General features: G+C 41.9%; 1 protein-coding gene across 2 annotated transcripts in view; it reads right to left on the reverse strand.

Moving 5' to 3' along the window:
* Ttf2 (transcription termination factor 2) overlaps positions 1 to 14,389 on the reverse strand; it is a 45,051-nt gene extending 30,662 nt beyond the window's left edge. For both annotated transcript variants that reach the window (XM_023701787.1, XM_023701786.1), the window contains exons 1-3: positions 14,317 to 14,389; positions 14,135 to 14,237; positions 12,102 to 12,188 (exon numbers count right to left, since the gene is read on the reverse strand). In XM_023701787.1, the coding sequence (XP_023557555.1) occupies positions 12,102 to 12,188; positions 14,135 to 14,237; positions 14,317 to 14,344 (218 nt within the window). In that variant the 5' untranslated portion in view covers positions 14,345 to 14,389. The remainder of the gene's footprint in view (positions 1 to 12,101; positions 12,189 to 14,134; positions 14,238 to 14,316) is intronic.
* Between the last annotated feature and the right edge of the window lie 2,526 nt (positions 14,390 to 16,915).

Here is a 16,915-nt window from a genome sequence, read left to right on the forward strand (position 1 = left end):
TGGCATGTGGTGCTGGGGATCAAACCGCAGTCCCTGTGCTTTGCCAAGCTTGTTTCAAGTAGGTGCTTTAGACCACTGAGCCATCTCTCCAGCCCCTACTGAGCGATTTCAACAACAGTATCTATTTTACTTTAAAAATATATACTTGTATTAGCATATGTTTGTGGTACGCTATGTCCACTACGGGGATTGGCATATGGATAGAACACATCTTAATCCTTAAGTCCCTTTATCCTCCTCTCCCTCTCCATTTGTGAAAGATCTGCTGCCCTGCTTATTATCTTTTATTTTGCTTTTTATTTGCATGGCTATTTAAGTTGTTATTTGCTATACTTCAGGTTTCTCATAGAAAGAAATCATGTGGTATTTAAGCTTGTGTGTCTGAGTTATTTCACTTAACATTATCGCCTCAAGGTACATCCATTTTCCCACAAACTACTTCTTTTTGTTGTTTATCCTTCTTTATAGCACAGTAATACCTCACTGGGCAGAAATATCCCATTTTCTTAATCCATTCATTCATTGACAGACACACTGGCCACTTCCAAGCTTTATCTCTTATGAGTTGTACTACTATAAACACGGGAGGGGAATAGCGGGGTCAAATCGATTTCTACTTTAAAACCCAAGTCGTGCAGACTTCAGGATAAGAGCTGGAAAAAAACAACATATACTGAACATTTATATCTGCTAGGCATACTGCTCAACTGCCTTGGTTATATTTTTAATTCAGTGATCTATTAAATTGATTCTCTATTCGCAGGATAAAAGGTTCCTATCCGTTACATTTACTAAAATTTAAATCTACAAACAAGGTAGTGGAAATACATTCTCACAGAGAAAGCAAATATTGGCTCCACTTACAGGAGAACATCGTTCTTGCAGTACACTAACTGCTTCTCAGGACAAAGGTTTCACAAAACAAGGAGGAGGGATCCTGCTAGCGGAAGCGAAGCCAGTTGGCCTCACTCTTACTTCTTCCCCAGAAAGCAAGCCCTGCTTCATCCTAGCTACCTGCCATCCCAGAACGGCCCATCGGGCACGTTCGCTTCAGCAAGGTGGGGATGCTCTCGGGCCATTAGTTTAGATCCCAGCCCTTCCACATCCTCAGTCCTGAGTCACCGGACGCCTTACCTGACTGCCGCTTGCAGCAGCTTCCTTTTCTGCAAACCAATGAAGCAATAACGTTAACAGGACCTACACCATGCCACATGGCGGGTAAGGATATGAACCGCGTCAGTGCACGTACAGCCGAATCGTAAGCTCAGTCTTGCCAGCCATTTATTTGTATATCCACATGTCTGCTCTGGCTGTTTTGCCTGGAGTAATTTTTTATCCTTTCTGCTATCAAAACTTTAAGCTGGGGCCAGGCAGATAGCTCAGTAGAATAAGCACCTGCCTGGCAAGCGCAAGGTACTAAGTTCAATTCCCAGTACCATACAAAAACCCAAACAAACAAAACCCAGAAAAAATCCTTTAAAGTTCCCTCCAGGCCAAGCACTAGTCCCAGCTGCTCCACAGGCTCAACCTCAGCCCTCTACTGCGGGTCTTGAAGCCGAGGAACCGCCTGGTATTTGAGCACATTCCACGGAGAACCCCAAGGGCCGGTCAGACTGCTCCCGCCGCTGTGTGTCAGCTCTTGTACCAGTGTGGCGTCAGCGGGGCCCCAGCGTGCAAGTCCCCACCCTTGTAATCTCAGCATTGAAAAACAAAGTCGGGATTCTGCCTTATTCTTTTACACTAAAATTCAAAATTAAACAAAAAATCTAAGAAAACAAAACACTAAGTGTTCTAGGAGAACACTGTAATCCTGCAGTGAACGAGGCTTTTCTAAATTTTATATCCACTTAAAAGTGTTTAGTTTTTTGTGTGTGGGGGAGGTTTGTTTGTTGTTGGTGGTGTTTTGCAGTCGAGGGATTGAACTCAGGACCCTTTGCTTGCCAGGCAAGTGCTTATTCTACTGAGCTTTCTCCCCGGCCCCACATACAAGTTTTTAAATACGCGTATGGCAAAACTACTGCCGGCAAAATTATAAGACAAAAGGCAAATGGGAAGAAATAACAGTCGCACACATTACAAAGGGCTAATAATCTCAGATCCAAAAGCTCCCCCGCAGCGTGGTACAGAGCGATGGCCCACAGCCCCCCACGCCGCGCCTCTCCTGCGGGGCTCTCGGCCACGGGCGGGCCCTGAGGGCCTCGGTGCGGGGCTGGCTCAGGCCCGGCGCCTCTCTCGCCCCAGCGGCCAGGTACATCGAGGTGGACACGCTGCAGGTCAATTTCATGCAGAGTCCAAAACAAGGAGGTCTTTCAGGCTTGTAAGGATTCCGGTGTAATTTTTGTATTTCATTTATTTATTCATTCTTTTTTTTTTTTTTTTTTTGCAGTACCGGGAATCGAACTTGGGACCTTGGCAGGTAGGCGTTTACGCTGCTGAGCTATACCCCCAGCCCAGATTCAGGCATTATTAAAAATAAAATACTCTGACCGACCTACCACAAACAGTGGAAGCACTAAAACTTGTTTTACCCTTTTACAGGCAAAGGAGTACAGTTTTTCCACCTATTTTGACTCCCATACCCTTGAAATAATAACAGAGAGGAAAGAACACGAACTGAGGAGCTCGGTGACAAAACCCAGCACTTAAGTACAGTGCATGCTACGTTATTAATGTCAAAGCAAGATTTGTTCCTTCCTGTTCCCCTGGGAGAGCATCTTAGGAGTTTTCTTTATTTCACGTGCAGGGAGACCAGGCAAGCGCGAGTCAGTGGTGCCATCTGCTGCTCACATCGGAGAACTGCACACGAACGCGGTGAGCTGCAAGGCCGCCAAAGAGTCCGAGCCTTGGTTCACCGTTCACGCGTTCCTTTCACTGCTGAGCCACTCTATCCTAGCTCTGTTAAGCCAAACACGGTACTAATAAGAGGATACAAAAAATTATCCATTGTCTTTTTTCAATTGTCCTTTTTCTCTTCTTCCAATTTTGCATGCACGTACCTAGTAATATGAACTAGTTGGAAGACAACACTGTGCGTTACAACAAATATTGTGAAATTTATATTATTTTAAGTAAAATTCTATATCACTTGTAATTTTTTATTTTAATACTATTTCGTACTCTTTAAAAATTATTGAAAATAAATTACTGCAAAGAACATTTTTGCCAGATAGCCCAATGAACTCGATCTCTGGTACTGAAAAAAAAAAAAAAAATTCATGAAGGAAAGGCAGAATTCCCCAATGTCCTTCTCCAAAATACAGAATGTCGGGCCAGCCAGATAACTCAGTGGATTAAAGCACCTGCAGAGACCCGGAGTTCCATCCCCTGCGTGCCCTGCCAGGCCCCGCCCTCGGGGCACGCTGAGATGGCAATTGAGACTGGGCATGGTGGCGCGCACCTGTGACCCCAGTGCTTGGGAGGCTGAACACAGGAGGATCACTACGAGTCCAATCTACGCAGTGAGACCCTGTGCACTCTACTAAAGTACAGAAAAAGCCAACAAAACACAGAATGTCAGCTAAATATTGCTACTCTCTCTTGAAGTCACTGACACCCAGAGAATATCTGTTTCATTTGAAATTCAGCCTGTGTTACTCATCGAAGTACCTGTTTCGTGGGTGGGTGGGTGGGTGGGTGGTTTGTTTTCATCTTTAAACGTGTGTGCTGAGAATCGTATTTTATTTGTTGGGGGGAGAAAAGCTGCTTCAAGTGCCAGTGTGCCCGTTAGCATCTCCTGGTTACAATCATACACGAGACACGTGAGTCCGCTGCTGCATGTTAGCAACAACGTAACCAAATCCTCTGCCGATGCTACTTTCCCTCCTCAGCACCCAGAAAGCCCACCCCAGCAACTGTCTCCTGAGCGACAACCACACGCATCCTACACTTTCTGCGTTCTCACAGCTGTCACTGCTGCTCCAGAAGAGAAAGCGGCAGGGGGACACTTCCAAATTCTAATTCTCTGAACAAATTTCTCTAGCCTGGCTGCTCTCGGCTCACTACCCGCCCCGCACTCGACATCTGAGGGAAAAGGCTATTTGGAATCAGAGGTTCGAGCCCCAGCAATGTCACCTCCTAAGTATGTGGACCTTAGATTCCTCTTCTAACCTGTCTAGTGGCAATTTCCACACGTAAATACCACAGAGCTAGTGAAACTCTCAGAATAGATGGCTGTGGAAGATAAAGGATAGCACACCAGTACTAGGCATTCAACAGCCGCTGCTTCAAATGTCTTTTTTTTTAATTTTATTTATTTATGTGTGTGTGTGGCCAGCTCAGCCCACCAGGGGGCGGGGCTGGCTGGCATGTGGTGCTGGCGGATTGAACTGCAGTCCCTGTGCTTTGCTAAGCTTGTTCTAAGTAGGTGCTTTAGACCACTGAGCCATCTCACCAGCCCTTCAAATGTCTTTTTAATAGTGCCTTCACTATCTTCCCCCGCCCCCGCTTTTTTAAATGTATTGGTACAGGGTCTCGCTACTCAGCTCAGACTCACAGTGATCCTCCTGTTTCCAGTTTCCCCAGCACTGGGATGACAGACGTGTGCCACTATGCCCAGTCTCAGTGGCTGGCTCAGCACGCCTGGAGGCGCAGCTGGCGCGGCATGTGGTCCCAGGGATTGAACCTCGGCCCCCGGGATGGCCTAAGCAGGCACTCAGTCTGCTGAGCTATCTCGTCAGCCTTTTACTTTGTAATCTTCAGTTATTTCAATGCAAACTGGAAATCCTGCAGCTGTATTTCACCAGATACAAAAGAGGCAGTACACATGTATGGACGTATGCAGTATTTCTAACCTTACGCTGACCTATATCCCCAGCCATTTTATTATTTATTTTGCGAGAGAGTCTCACTAACTGGATGAACTGTCCCGGCTAGGCTCAAACTTTTGGTCCTCCTGCTTCAGTTTCCCAGAATACTAGGATTATGGGTTTACACCACACACCTCGGTTGGATTGGATAGACACAAAAAATTTCTTCTTAAATATTGTTGCATATATGGTCATGACCAACTGCTTGTCTATATATAATGTTAAACCATAATGTTCAACTTGTCTCTTTGGTTATAACGTGTCCATAAGGGTGACAGTGGATAGTAAACTATATCTGAGACACACTTTATTATTTTTTTTTTTTTTTTTTTTGCGGAACCAGGGATTGAACTCAGGCCCTTGTGCTTGCCAGGGAAGCACTTATTTCACTGAGCCATCTCCCCAGCCCCATGAAACACACTTTAAATGTTTTATTATTATTTACCATGCAAAATGGCTAGAAAAATATATCTGTCCCATAGTCCAAGAGATGTCGAAAAACTTCAGCAAACATCATTCAAGTCCAATGATGAAAAAAGTAAAATGTGAAATGAAAATGACTTAGAAATCCCATAAAGCTGTTACTGTTGGAATAAAAAGGCATTCCGAAATCTTAAGAGTTGTGCACAAGCCTTTACACCCAAAATTTCACCCAAACTAAACACAAATTGAAATTCTAATGACACCGCGGAGGTAGCTGCCTCGACAAGCACAAGAAATGCCAGGTGTCACACACCCAAAGCATGTCACTTACTGAAACATTTTTGCAAGTGTGGTAACAAGTACTTAAACCTTCATAATTGGAAGACTGTTTGCAGTGACTGTTCCAATGTTTTGCAAAGCCAAGTACTTAAGATTCTGATTAATGTTAAAGACATAGTTTACATATTCCCATTTATACATTATTTTTAACATTTTTATATTTCTTTGATAATCTCAAGATTATAAATGTTACATAAAAATAATTGTGAAAAATAATAATAATAATAATTGTGAGGGTCGGGGAGATGGCTCAGTAGAATAAGCACTTCCCTGGCAAGTGCAAGGGCCTGAGTTCAATCCCGGTTCCGCCAAAAACAAATAAACATAAAAATAACTGCAAATTTGCAATGCTATCAAAATCTTATTTGCATTTAAGCACATTCAGTACTAAACATGAATGTTCCCCTGATACATGCATCGTATGCTATGATTTGTTTTTATCACAATCTTCAGGGTTAAGTGTCAGGAAGATACCCAGACTTCCTGCGACAGAGGCTTACCAGTCCCACTGTACCAGCAGAAAACAGTCCAAAATTAAAATTTATAATTCCACTTATAACAGCATCAAAAAATAAGGAATATGACAAAAGGAGTATAAGAACTCAATAATAAAATTATGAAGCGTGCTGAGAAAAAAATGTTAAAGTTATAAGTAAATATACAACATTCATGGGCTGGAAAACTAAATATTGAAGTTTATTCCCCAGAAAATGTAAGTCCATTGCATTCTGTGGAAATTAAGGAACTTGATTCTGTATTTCATATGGAAATGCAAAGGTTCTAGAATAGCCAACACAATTTTAAAAAGAATAAAGCTGGAAGACTCATACTATTTTAATATAGTATTAATTAATTTAATAATTAATCAGGTAAGAATAAATATATCAACAGAATTAGCAACTCCACGAACAGACCAAAGCTTATAATAAATTGATCTTTAACAAGATGTGAAAACTTTCAATATAAGGAAATCTTCAAAATATAGTGCTGAAGTAATTGGATAACACAAAAAATAAAAAACCTACTTTACCTCACACGGTACATAAAATTAATTTATGGTAGGTTGTGTATCTAAATGAAGAACCTATTTTAAAAAAAAGATGAAGCTCCTAGAAGAGATATTTGAGGTCTCGTCTATTAGATATATTTGTGATCTGAGGCAGGCAAAGATTTCACAAAAACACCACAAACCATAAGTCGGACTTCATCAAAATTAAAAACTTCTGCTCTTCAACAGTTGAGAAAATGAAAACCAGAGGCTGTTTAAAATATAACACAAATACCTTCCAAAGAACTTTTGCAGAAAATATGGAAAGAACTCTTCCAACTCAATAACAAAAAGACAAGTAACAAAATTTTTAAAATAGACAAAAACTCTTAAAGGTACACTGTATCTTTCTATTTATATAGCAATTTTTTTTTGTATTTTTTTTGTATTTTAGTGAGGGTCTACAGGGTCTCATTACTAGATTGGACTCGTAGTGATCTGCCTGTCTTCATCTTGCCAAGAGCTGGGATTACTGCCATGCACCACCACGCCCAGTCTCAACTGCTGTCTCAGCACACCCTGGGGGCAGGGCTAGCAAGGCAGGCCTGGGATTGCACCTCCAACCCCTGCGTTTAATCCGCTGAGCTATTTGGCCGGCCCTATATAGCAATTTTGAAAAGATGAGACTTTAGAAATAAGCAACAGACTATGTTTGCTGGGTGTGAGGTGGGAAGAAAGGAGGAGAGGCAAGGAAGTTTACATTAGGGTAACAGAAGGAACCCCCGCAGAGATGGGGACTGCTCAGGACTGTGATCCGTGATGGTGGTGGGAGACAGGGGAGCTATACGTGTGCAAAACTGGATAAAACTGAATGCAATCCAGGGCTGGGGCACTCTGCTGTGAAGTCAGCTACCTGAGAGGCTAAGGCAGGAGGACATGAGTTCAAGGCCAGCCTGGACAACTTTGTGAGACACGTGTCACTCATTTGTTCATTCATTCATAAATTAAGGGCTGGGCTGGGATGTGGCTCAATGTGCCAATTTCTAAAAAAGTAGATTCAATCCAGAGTCCAGGCCCAGCGTGAGTTAGACCGCCAAGGGCCCACCATGTCCTCATTTGAGCCAGAGTCCAGGCCTGGCATGTGAGTGAGACCACCCAGGGCCCACCAGGTCCTCATTTTAGCTAGAACCCAGACCCAGCATGAGTGAGACCGCCCGGGGCCTGCCATGTCCTCACTGGACCCAGAGCCCAGGCCTGGTGCGTGAGTGGAACTTCCTCCATGAGACAGGTCCTGTGTGAAACCCTGCGACAGAACTCCCTGCACAGAGGCTGAAGGCCAGACCCACCCAGATGATTCAGGAGCAGAACATCTGCCAGAGTGGCACAGAGGGTTCACCTCCAAGGGCTGCAGCGGGAAGAAGTGGAGCACAGCAGCCAGACCCAAGGCACACCCACCTGGACGAGCTTGAACTTGGTAGATCCGGACCTGGTGCTAAGGTAATATTCTCTACCAAAGCTCTACACCAAAGGTCAGAAGACAGTGCTATACAAAATGACAAAGAGAAGGAGCAAAATGCATTCTCAGGCCCCGAGCCCACCGAGAACAAATGCAGGAGACAGCCTAGAAGAAATTGGAAATCACACACTGGAAATCTCTGAAATAATAGCATAGGAAGTAAAGAAACAACTGCAAAAAGGTATAAAGGAAATCAGAACAGAAATAATTTCTGAAGTAAAAAAAGAAATGAAAATTATAATGAAAGTAGTACTAAGTGCTTCTAAAGAAGACACTGATTAAAAAAAATAGAAGCGAATAGAAAAATGATGGAATCCTTGAATAAGCAATATAGGAAAGAAATAGAATGCATGAAGCAGATTCAAAGGGCTACTCCACAGGGGGCCGGGGAGATGGCTCAGTGGAATCAGCGCTTCCCTGGCAAGCGCAAGAGCCTGAGTTCAATCCCAGGTTCCACCAAAAAAAAAACCAAGTGTTACACAGAAAATTAAAACCTCAATCACAAGCTGACAAACTGTTGGAATGAAAGTGAAAATAGACTTTCAGACCTTGAAGACACCATTGCAGCTAGTGAAAAGATAGGAAAAGATCTCTTAAAAACAACTAGGGTGCTGGAAAAAATAATTCGACATCTTCAAGACGATGCAAAGATGACCAACGTAAGACTAATAGGCATCAATGAGAAAAGAGTCAATATAAACGATATAAAAAGAATATGGACAGAAGCAATAGCAGAAAACTTCCCAAATACAGGGAAACAACCTGGCATTCAGGTAACCGAAACATACAGAACTCCAAATAATAGCAACCCAATTAAACACACACCCAGACATATTACAATCAAGATCCCAGAAATTCAGCACAGGACCAGTATACTAAAAGCCACTAGAGAAAAGAAACAGATCACATTTAAAGGAAAACCCATCAGAATAACAGATTTCTTTTCACAAACCATCCAGTCAAGAAGAGCATGGAGCAAAGTACTTCAAGTCTTGCAAGAAAAGAAATTCCAACCCAGACTGCTATACCCTGCAAAACTCTCTTTCAAGTATAATGGAGAAGTGAAATATTTCCATGACAAAGAACAACTAAAGAATTTCATGATGACAAAGCCAAGCCTATACAGATTACTAAAAGATATTATAGAGAAGAACTGGGCTGGGGAGATGACTCAGGGAAAGCACTTCCCTGACAAGTGCACGGACCTGAGTTCAATCCCTGGTTCTGCCAAAAAAAAAAAAAAAAAAAAAAGAAAGAAAGAAAGAAAGAGAATAAAAATGACTACAACTCCATGAATGAGAATGGAAAGAGCCCAGCAAATAGGGCCAACAAGGAAATGCAGGAGACAAAGAGGTATACAAAAGCAGTCTTTCAATTATTCTTTTGTATATAGCAGCAAAATATTTCCATCAGCACACTCTACAAATGGACTTCTCTTGCACCCTATGGGGCATGATTCTATCTGGGTCTACAGGGTGGATATCAAGGAAATAGCAGTAGCTCAGTCCCACAAGTGACACCTGACACCCAGTAAGCATCATGGACACTGTCCATGTGCCTGGACTTACTAGAACTTTGTGCAATATCCTGTCCCCAAAAAGTTTTGGTCACATATTTGCCATTCCAATATTTATGTTACGTTTTATTCTTCATAATTCTTTACTGGGCTGGGGAGAGGGCTCAGTAGAATAAGTGCTTGCCTGGCAAGCGCAAGGGCCTGAGTTCAATTCCTGGTTCCACCAAAAAAAAAAAAAAAAATTCTTTACTATCATGAGAACTTTTTCTTACTTGAATTGTTTTGAAATATTTAATTTTTAATTAATAGTTAATTAATTTTCTGAATATTGTTTAATCTTAATTTTTGTTTTAAGATTTATACTGTATCTTTGACTTACAGTACTTACAAGACACAGTATATTTTCTCCTATTGGAAACTTTCAAAAGTGTATTTCCATTTTCCATTGACTTTATATTACTTCTTCCTTGCCTTTTACACACACACACACATACACACATAAAATACGTATATAACCCGACATAAGATTGATACTGTTTTGTAGAAATCTTCAATGATCTTTTAAATGGGTTCATCTAATATATTTTACATAGTCCTGCATAACTACCATTTTGAGAGCTCTTTATTCTTTATCCAGGACCACACAGCAACTTCTCTTGCCTTCTGGATTATGCTCTTTTTTATTTTTTATATGCTACTACATCTGGAATTATTAGAATATTTTGAGTTTGCATAACTGGAAAATGTTTTACTTTTAGTTTTCAAAGGTATGTTTGCTAAGTGTAAAATTCAATGAGGATAGATCTTTTTATTTTTTTTCTTTCAGTCCTTCGAATTAATTAGTCTAGTTTCTTACTCATTTGCTCTTTTTTTCTTCTAATGTGGAATAAGATGCTATTTAATTTTGTCCTTCCAGAGCTAATTTTCTTTATGTATATGCTTTAATGATTTTTTTCTTTTCAGTTAGTTTTGGACAATTTCATTTTTGTGTATCTTGGTATGAGTTTATTCAAATTTCTTGTGCAAAAGGTACATTTTTCTTGAAAATGTGGTGCTATAATTTCAACTAAATTCAGAAATTTTAAATCTTTAAATATTTATTGCCTACCCTTTTCTACTTTGAGAATTCTAATTATATGACCATAAGTTTTTTAAATTTGGTCCAGAGTGAACTATTATATGACTGATCTGTAAATTCTTTCTTCTTCATTTTTATTTTGAACAATTTTTAATGTTATATTCATTAAAGTTTTTGTATAATTTATTTACAATGTGCAATCTATTATTAATCTCATGCTATGTATTCATTCCAGAAATATTTCTCTAAAATTCACTCAGTCTACATCTTATCTTTCACATTTCAATATTTGTCTAAATTTTTCATATGCTATATAATTTTTGATTTTCAATAAAGTTCATGAGAAAAAAATAAAAAAAGGGAAAAGTCTGGGTTCAATCCCTACCAGCACCAAAAATACCCAAAAAGCAAATAAACAAACATACAAATAACCCACCAAACACACACACACACACACACACACACACACACACACACACACACACGTACCACTAAAAACTTACCTTTCCCAGTTAGATCAGTGGACTATATGAATGTCACTATCTCAGTTGTTTTACAAATTACTGCTGAGGTAGAGACTACGTGCGCATCTTAACTATACGCAGCAGTCAATTAACTATGGCGAAGTTAGTACTTCGATACCTGTGCACCGGGCTGCGGGGACTGAGACTGAGGATATAAAAATATTGAAACGCACAGAATATCACACAGAGATAATCAAAATCCAGCCCTTGTCTTCTTAGTCAACCTTAACTCCTGAAGGCTCTACTGAAATACTAACCTGGGGCTCAGTGATAGAATATGTACTTAGCAAGCAGGAGGCCCCAGGTTCAACCTCCAGCACCATGACAGGCAATTATCTACTAAATTACTTCCAAACCAAATTTCCTCACGATGTGATGTCATTTCATGCCGTGATACTCTAATGGTAAGTCTTAAACTATTAAATATGACCCTTTCCTAACACCTAGTAAATCCCTAGCTAACTTTCAGTCAATCCAAGACAAATTTCATCTTTCATCAGTATGCACCTTCCTGCCCTTTCCAAATTCCATCTAAAGGAAAGGAAACTATAATTTATAGTATATTTAACATACAGTATAACTTATTATATATTATCTCATCCTACTACCAGAATTAAGAGCTGACGAGTTAGTGGCTGTTGGTGGGCGGGCTGATGTTATTAGTAACCCCAGAGCTGCAAAAGAACAATAGTAGAACTGTTTCTGCAGAAATTAGTCACAGGCCAGGCTTCTCAGAATAACCAGTTGTTCAGCAGTTACAGAATGACAGCTCCGGAGACACCCAATAATACAAGAATATTATTTGTTTTTAATAACTTCTAAGAGACAATCCAAAGCTATACCTCGCTGGAACTCTTTTCAAGAAAAAACAAGAAAAAGAAATACATTTTGATGTTTCTTTGGAACCCTTACCTGTATTCTTTTGTGCCCGGTAGAAGAGTCAACCCCTGAAGCTCTACCACAGAATCTTCATGAAATAAACAATGGGAAACAGGAGTGCTGGAGGAAAAAGAAAAAAGAAAACATCTCATCTTAGGAGTCAAGGAGCGGGGTTCAACATCCTGAAGTCAAATCCAAACTATAGATTTTAAACCAAGAATCTATGCCCGGCCTCCACTGGATCCGTAAACCCTACACACTGTTGGGATAACCATGTGCTTTCCTCTGGGGTAAGGGTCCGTAGATTCCGTCTCTCCTCACTTTCTCAAGTGAAGGGTGACAACAAATGTCATTTTCTAGATAACTCAAAAGTTTAAAGCTATACGATTGCTTGACCAACATCATGACACTCACTCAAAGAGCAAGCCTGACAGAGACCCTATGTCAACTTTTGTCATTACTCTTTATCATTTAGTAGCCTGATAGCGTCACTTAGCGTTTAGTCACACACCTACTTCTTTTATTTTTGATGTATTTGGCACAGGATCTCACCATGCAGCTCAGATTCATAGTGATCCTCCTGTTTTCAGCCTCCCCAGTGCTGGGATTACAGGCGTGCACCACCACGCGCTGACACATTGGCCAGCTCAGTACGCCCGCCCAGGGTAGGGGCAGGGGCAGAGCCCAACGCAGCATGTGTTGCCGGGGATCAAACCCTGGTCCTTGCTCTTGCCTAAGCAGGTGCTTAGTCTGCTGAGCTATCTTGCCGCCCTCTCATACCTACTTCTAATAAAAGCCTATTAATTTTCTATTTGATTGGTATGTTTTTAAACTATGTTCCCAGCTTATAAAATAATTATTCATGCATCTGAGTATACAGGCTTGAGTTAACATCTAAAGTATGCTAAGACATCTGAAATTTTTTTTGTCTATATTCTGATTATCAGATATATTCCAATGTCAAGTTTATAATTGTCCTCAATAAGATATTACTGTACTTGTCTGTATACCACAACACTGATACAATGTTCTTAAGAGTATACCTCTCTTAATGTCTTTTGTCACCATCAGTGTTCGATTTCCGTAAACCCAAACATGCTTATGTTTCACAAAATTCAGCTGAATACTAAACCAAAAAGGCTCAGCGTATTTAGCAGAAATAACCAGCAAACTCTGATATGCCTTGTTGATCTAGAGAAGCCTCGAGTGTTGACTGATCTCTTTCATCTTCTGACACTGATCCAAGTCTTTCAAATTAAAAAAAAAAAAAAAAAAAATACGGGGCTAAGAAAATATTTTTTGTACAACTTTATTTTCTGAATCTGAAAAAAGATGCAAAGTCTTGCACTCGGTTTGAAAGCAAAACAAAGATACGTATCGTTTAACTCACGTACGGGAAATACGTGAAAACAAACAACTCGAAAGGACGCCACTAATATCCATTACGTACTTGATATTTAATATGAAGAAAATAACTGCCAAGTTCAGCAGAACAGGCATCGAAAAAAGGAAGACTGTAGACGCCTAGTATCAGAAAACACCAATACCTGGTAACAGCATTAATTTTCTGCACCTTAGGTTGCGTAACATTTCTGGGTCTCAACTTTCAAGTAAAACCAGAACACTGAGTCAGATCTCTGCTGTTTCTTTTATAAAGAAATTTACTTTTTTGAATAACCTCAACATTTAGAGTCTGAGAACTTTCTTTTTTTTTTTTTTTTTAATTAAACAGACCTAAAACTTAACCACCAGGTTTCTACCCTCCATCACTTAAAAATGGGTTGCTCTCAAACTAGTGCAAAATCAGGACAGACCAGGTTCGACTCCGCCTGCCGCGGTCTCCCAGGTTCAAAGAGCCGCGGCGGCGCTGCCGCCCGCCCGCCCGCCCGAGCGCGACAGGGACGCGGTCAGGCCAGACGGGCGTCGAGGCCTGCAGCGGCGAGTCCGCCCAGGGGCGGGCTCCGCGATCCGGGGCCGCGAGTCGCCACGTCCGGCCCACGGCCAGGCCCGCTCGGAGGGAGGCTCGGCGTCCCGGCCGCAGGGCGCCGCGGCCCGCAGGGACTTACTCGGTGGCCCGCACGAAGTCGCACGCGTGCTCCCTGCACACGTAGAAGCTCTTTCCTTTATTCAAGCCATCGCGAACGCCGGTCTTCAAAAAGCAGAAATGCTCTGAGGAAAACAAGGTCAGTAACAGTGACGCCGGGCGAGTCCGCAGGCCCCGGGAAAGCCTCAGACTCCGCGCCCCTACCGTGCTTGGGACACAGGACTGCTTCCATAACTCAGGTCGCCCGGCGAAGCCCACCTTCGCTTCCGCCTTTTACTCGGCCTCGTTCAGGAACCAATCACCACTCAGCTCCTGCCCAGGGCTTTAGTAGCCCCACCTACCCTGTCCTTATCAGCCAATCACATAAGGAGTTTGCTCATTTGTAGCCAATCACAGCCGTCGTCAGGCTTGCGCGCCGAGGTCAAATACTAAAGAAAGGGGGCGTGGCGGCTCGGCTGAAACCGGAGGGGCGTGGCTGCGGGAGCGCAGTGCGGGGGATGCCCTTAGCGCTGCCGCGGGGCACTGCAGTCTTCTCGGTGCTGAGACTCTGTAAGACCGCGAGGATCCTTGAATCTGGCCCTCCTGGCCCAACTTGGTAAAGGGGCTGCACGTGTGCAAGATTCCCCGTAGCTCGCGCAGGCACTGAGGGAGCGATCTGTGGACGCGGACGCGAGTCTCAGTTCCACGCGCAGCACCTTTTGGACCACGCAGCGCCTTCTGTGCATCCCCGCTGTTCTCTAGGCCCTCTGAGTGGGGACCTGAGTTATAAGTTTCAAAATGAAAATCACAGGAAAGATGCCAGGCATGGTGGTGCACACCTGTAATTCCAGCACTTGCGAAGCTGAGGCAGGAGGATCGCTAGGAGTTCAAGACCAGCCTGGGCTACAAAGTGAGCTCAAGGCCAGACTGAGCAACAGGGCAAGATTCTGTCTCAAAAGATGGGGGGGGGGGGGGGGGAAGAAATAGATTATTACCTTAGAAGATGAGTTTTGCTTTGTATATTTGGTATTTTCAAACATCTACGGGTATGCTTTTGTAGGTTTAAAAAGTAAGGATAAAATTAAATAAAAGGACTGTATTTCAAATTGTAATAATTTCTATTTGTTCGAGAAAAGGGAGAAATGCATACCAGAGGTTTGTGACAAGAGAGGTGGCTTCACATTACAGCAATTGAGGACCATATGTCTCAGACATATGGAGTGGCACATGCAACTGTTAGGAGGACAGGAGGACAGAAAATCTGTGACGTCTAGGAAATCTTGGCTGGATGGGAAGTGTAAATGATATGGGGTCCAGAGGAGGCGAGACAAACCAGGGGCATCGCTTGCTGCTTCAACAGTACTTACTGAGTAGCTTTTGGTGCGGCCAGCGTGAAGTAGGTGCTTGGGAAGTGGAGAATTCATTTATTTACACTCATCCAAAGTTTAAACAATCCTGCTAACCACAGGTTGATTTAGTGGAGGAGACTGAACTAGCACATATGGAACACTTAAACAGCAATATAAAATGGTATTTAAATCTCAAAATGAGTGGAGTTAGCAGCAAACTCTGTAGGGTTAAAGAAAACGTGCATTTTGGAATTTCCAAAGAGGAATTAATATATACGTACAGCTTTCCCTCTGAAACACTACACATATATTGAGATAAGACGAAGAAAAATAAATTAAAAAATAAAGAGGCATTTTCATTATTCCCAGATTGCAATTCTTGGCAATTGAAAGATTTTAATGCACATTTATTGTCATCATCATCTTCATCATCACCATTATTGGTTTTGGCTTCTGAGACAGAGTCTCTGTCCCAATCTGCTCTTGAACTCACAGTGTAGCACAGGCTGCCCTGGAACTTGAGACCCTCCTGCCCCCACATCCCAAGTGCTGGGATTACAGGCAGGTGCCACCACACCTAGATTGATGTACACATTTAATAGAGGTTATATGGAGAGACGTAGACCGTAAATACTGTATCTCTACCAAGAGGAGTGTGCTAATTAATTCTTTCTTGATTAATGCCACTGGACAACATCAGGGCCTTCAATACTACATTAAGGAAGAAGCTTTTCCTAAGGACCCAAGCTGATATCTCAGGGCCAACCCCCCAGAAGTATGCACAAATTACAGAAAAAATGAATATTACCTCAGTTAGTTTTGACTGCGCTAGATCAAAATGTTCAGCATATCTGACTAATCATCTTTCAAATTATTACATGGGACAAAAGATCATCATAAGTGGAGACATCTTTAAATTTTATGCCTACTGGCATAAATTATAATGAATTATAAAATATATGCTTTTTAAAAACAGTTTATATAATCACTTTTATTCTTGTGTACATATTCCATGTACATATTCTTAGTCTACGTATGCCTGCAAAGATGTTAAAGACTAGGCTTTATTAACCTAGTCTTTATTAACCCTGAGTCTGAATTTGTTTTTCCTAAAAGCTAGATTTATTCAAAATGAATGTTTCAGCTAAATCCTGGATCTCAATTGGTTTAAATGTACAGGTTGGAAGTCCAATAAATCCTTTCAAAACAAGTCTGGTCAAATACAAAGCATATGTTGGAATTACTTTAAAACTGAATCGTGGGGCCAGCCAGATAGCTCAGCAGATTAAAGCACCTGTTTAGGCAGATGCAAGGGACAGGGGTACAGTCCCCAGCCTGCCTGGCCCTGCCCCCAGGGCACACTGAGACCGGGGATTGAGACTGGGCGTAGTGGTGCACTCCTGTAATCCCAGCTCTTGGGAGGCTGAAAACAGGAGGATCACTCCGAGTTCAATCTGTGTAGTGAGACCCTGTAG

The sequence above is a fragment of the Octodon degus genome, unplaced genomic scaffold (assembly GCF_000260255.1).
Source record: "Octodon degus isolate 3935 unplaced genomic scaffold, OctDeg1.0 scaffold00140, whole genome shotgun sequence".
NCBI classification, from domain to species: domain Eukaryota; kingdom Metazoa; phylum Chordata; class Mammalia; order Rodentia; family Octodontidae; genus Octodon; species Octodon degus.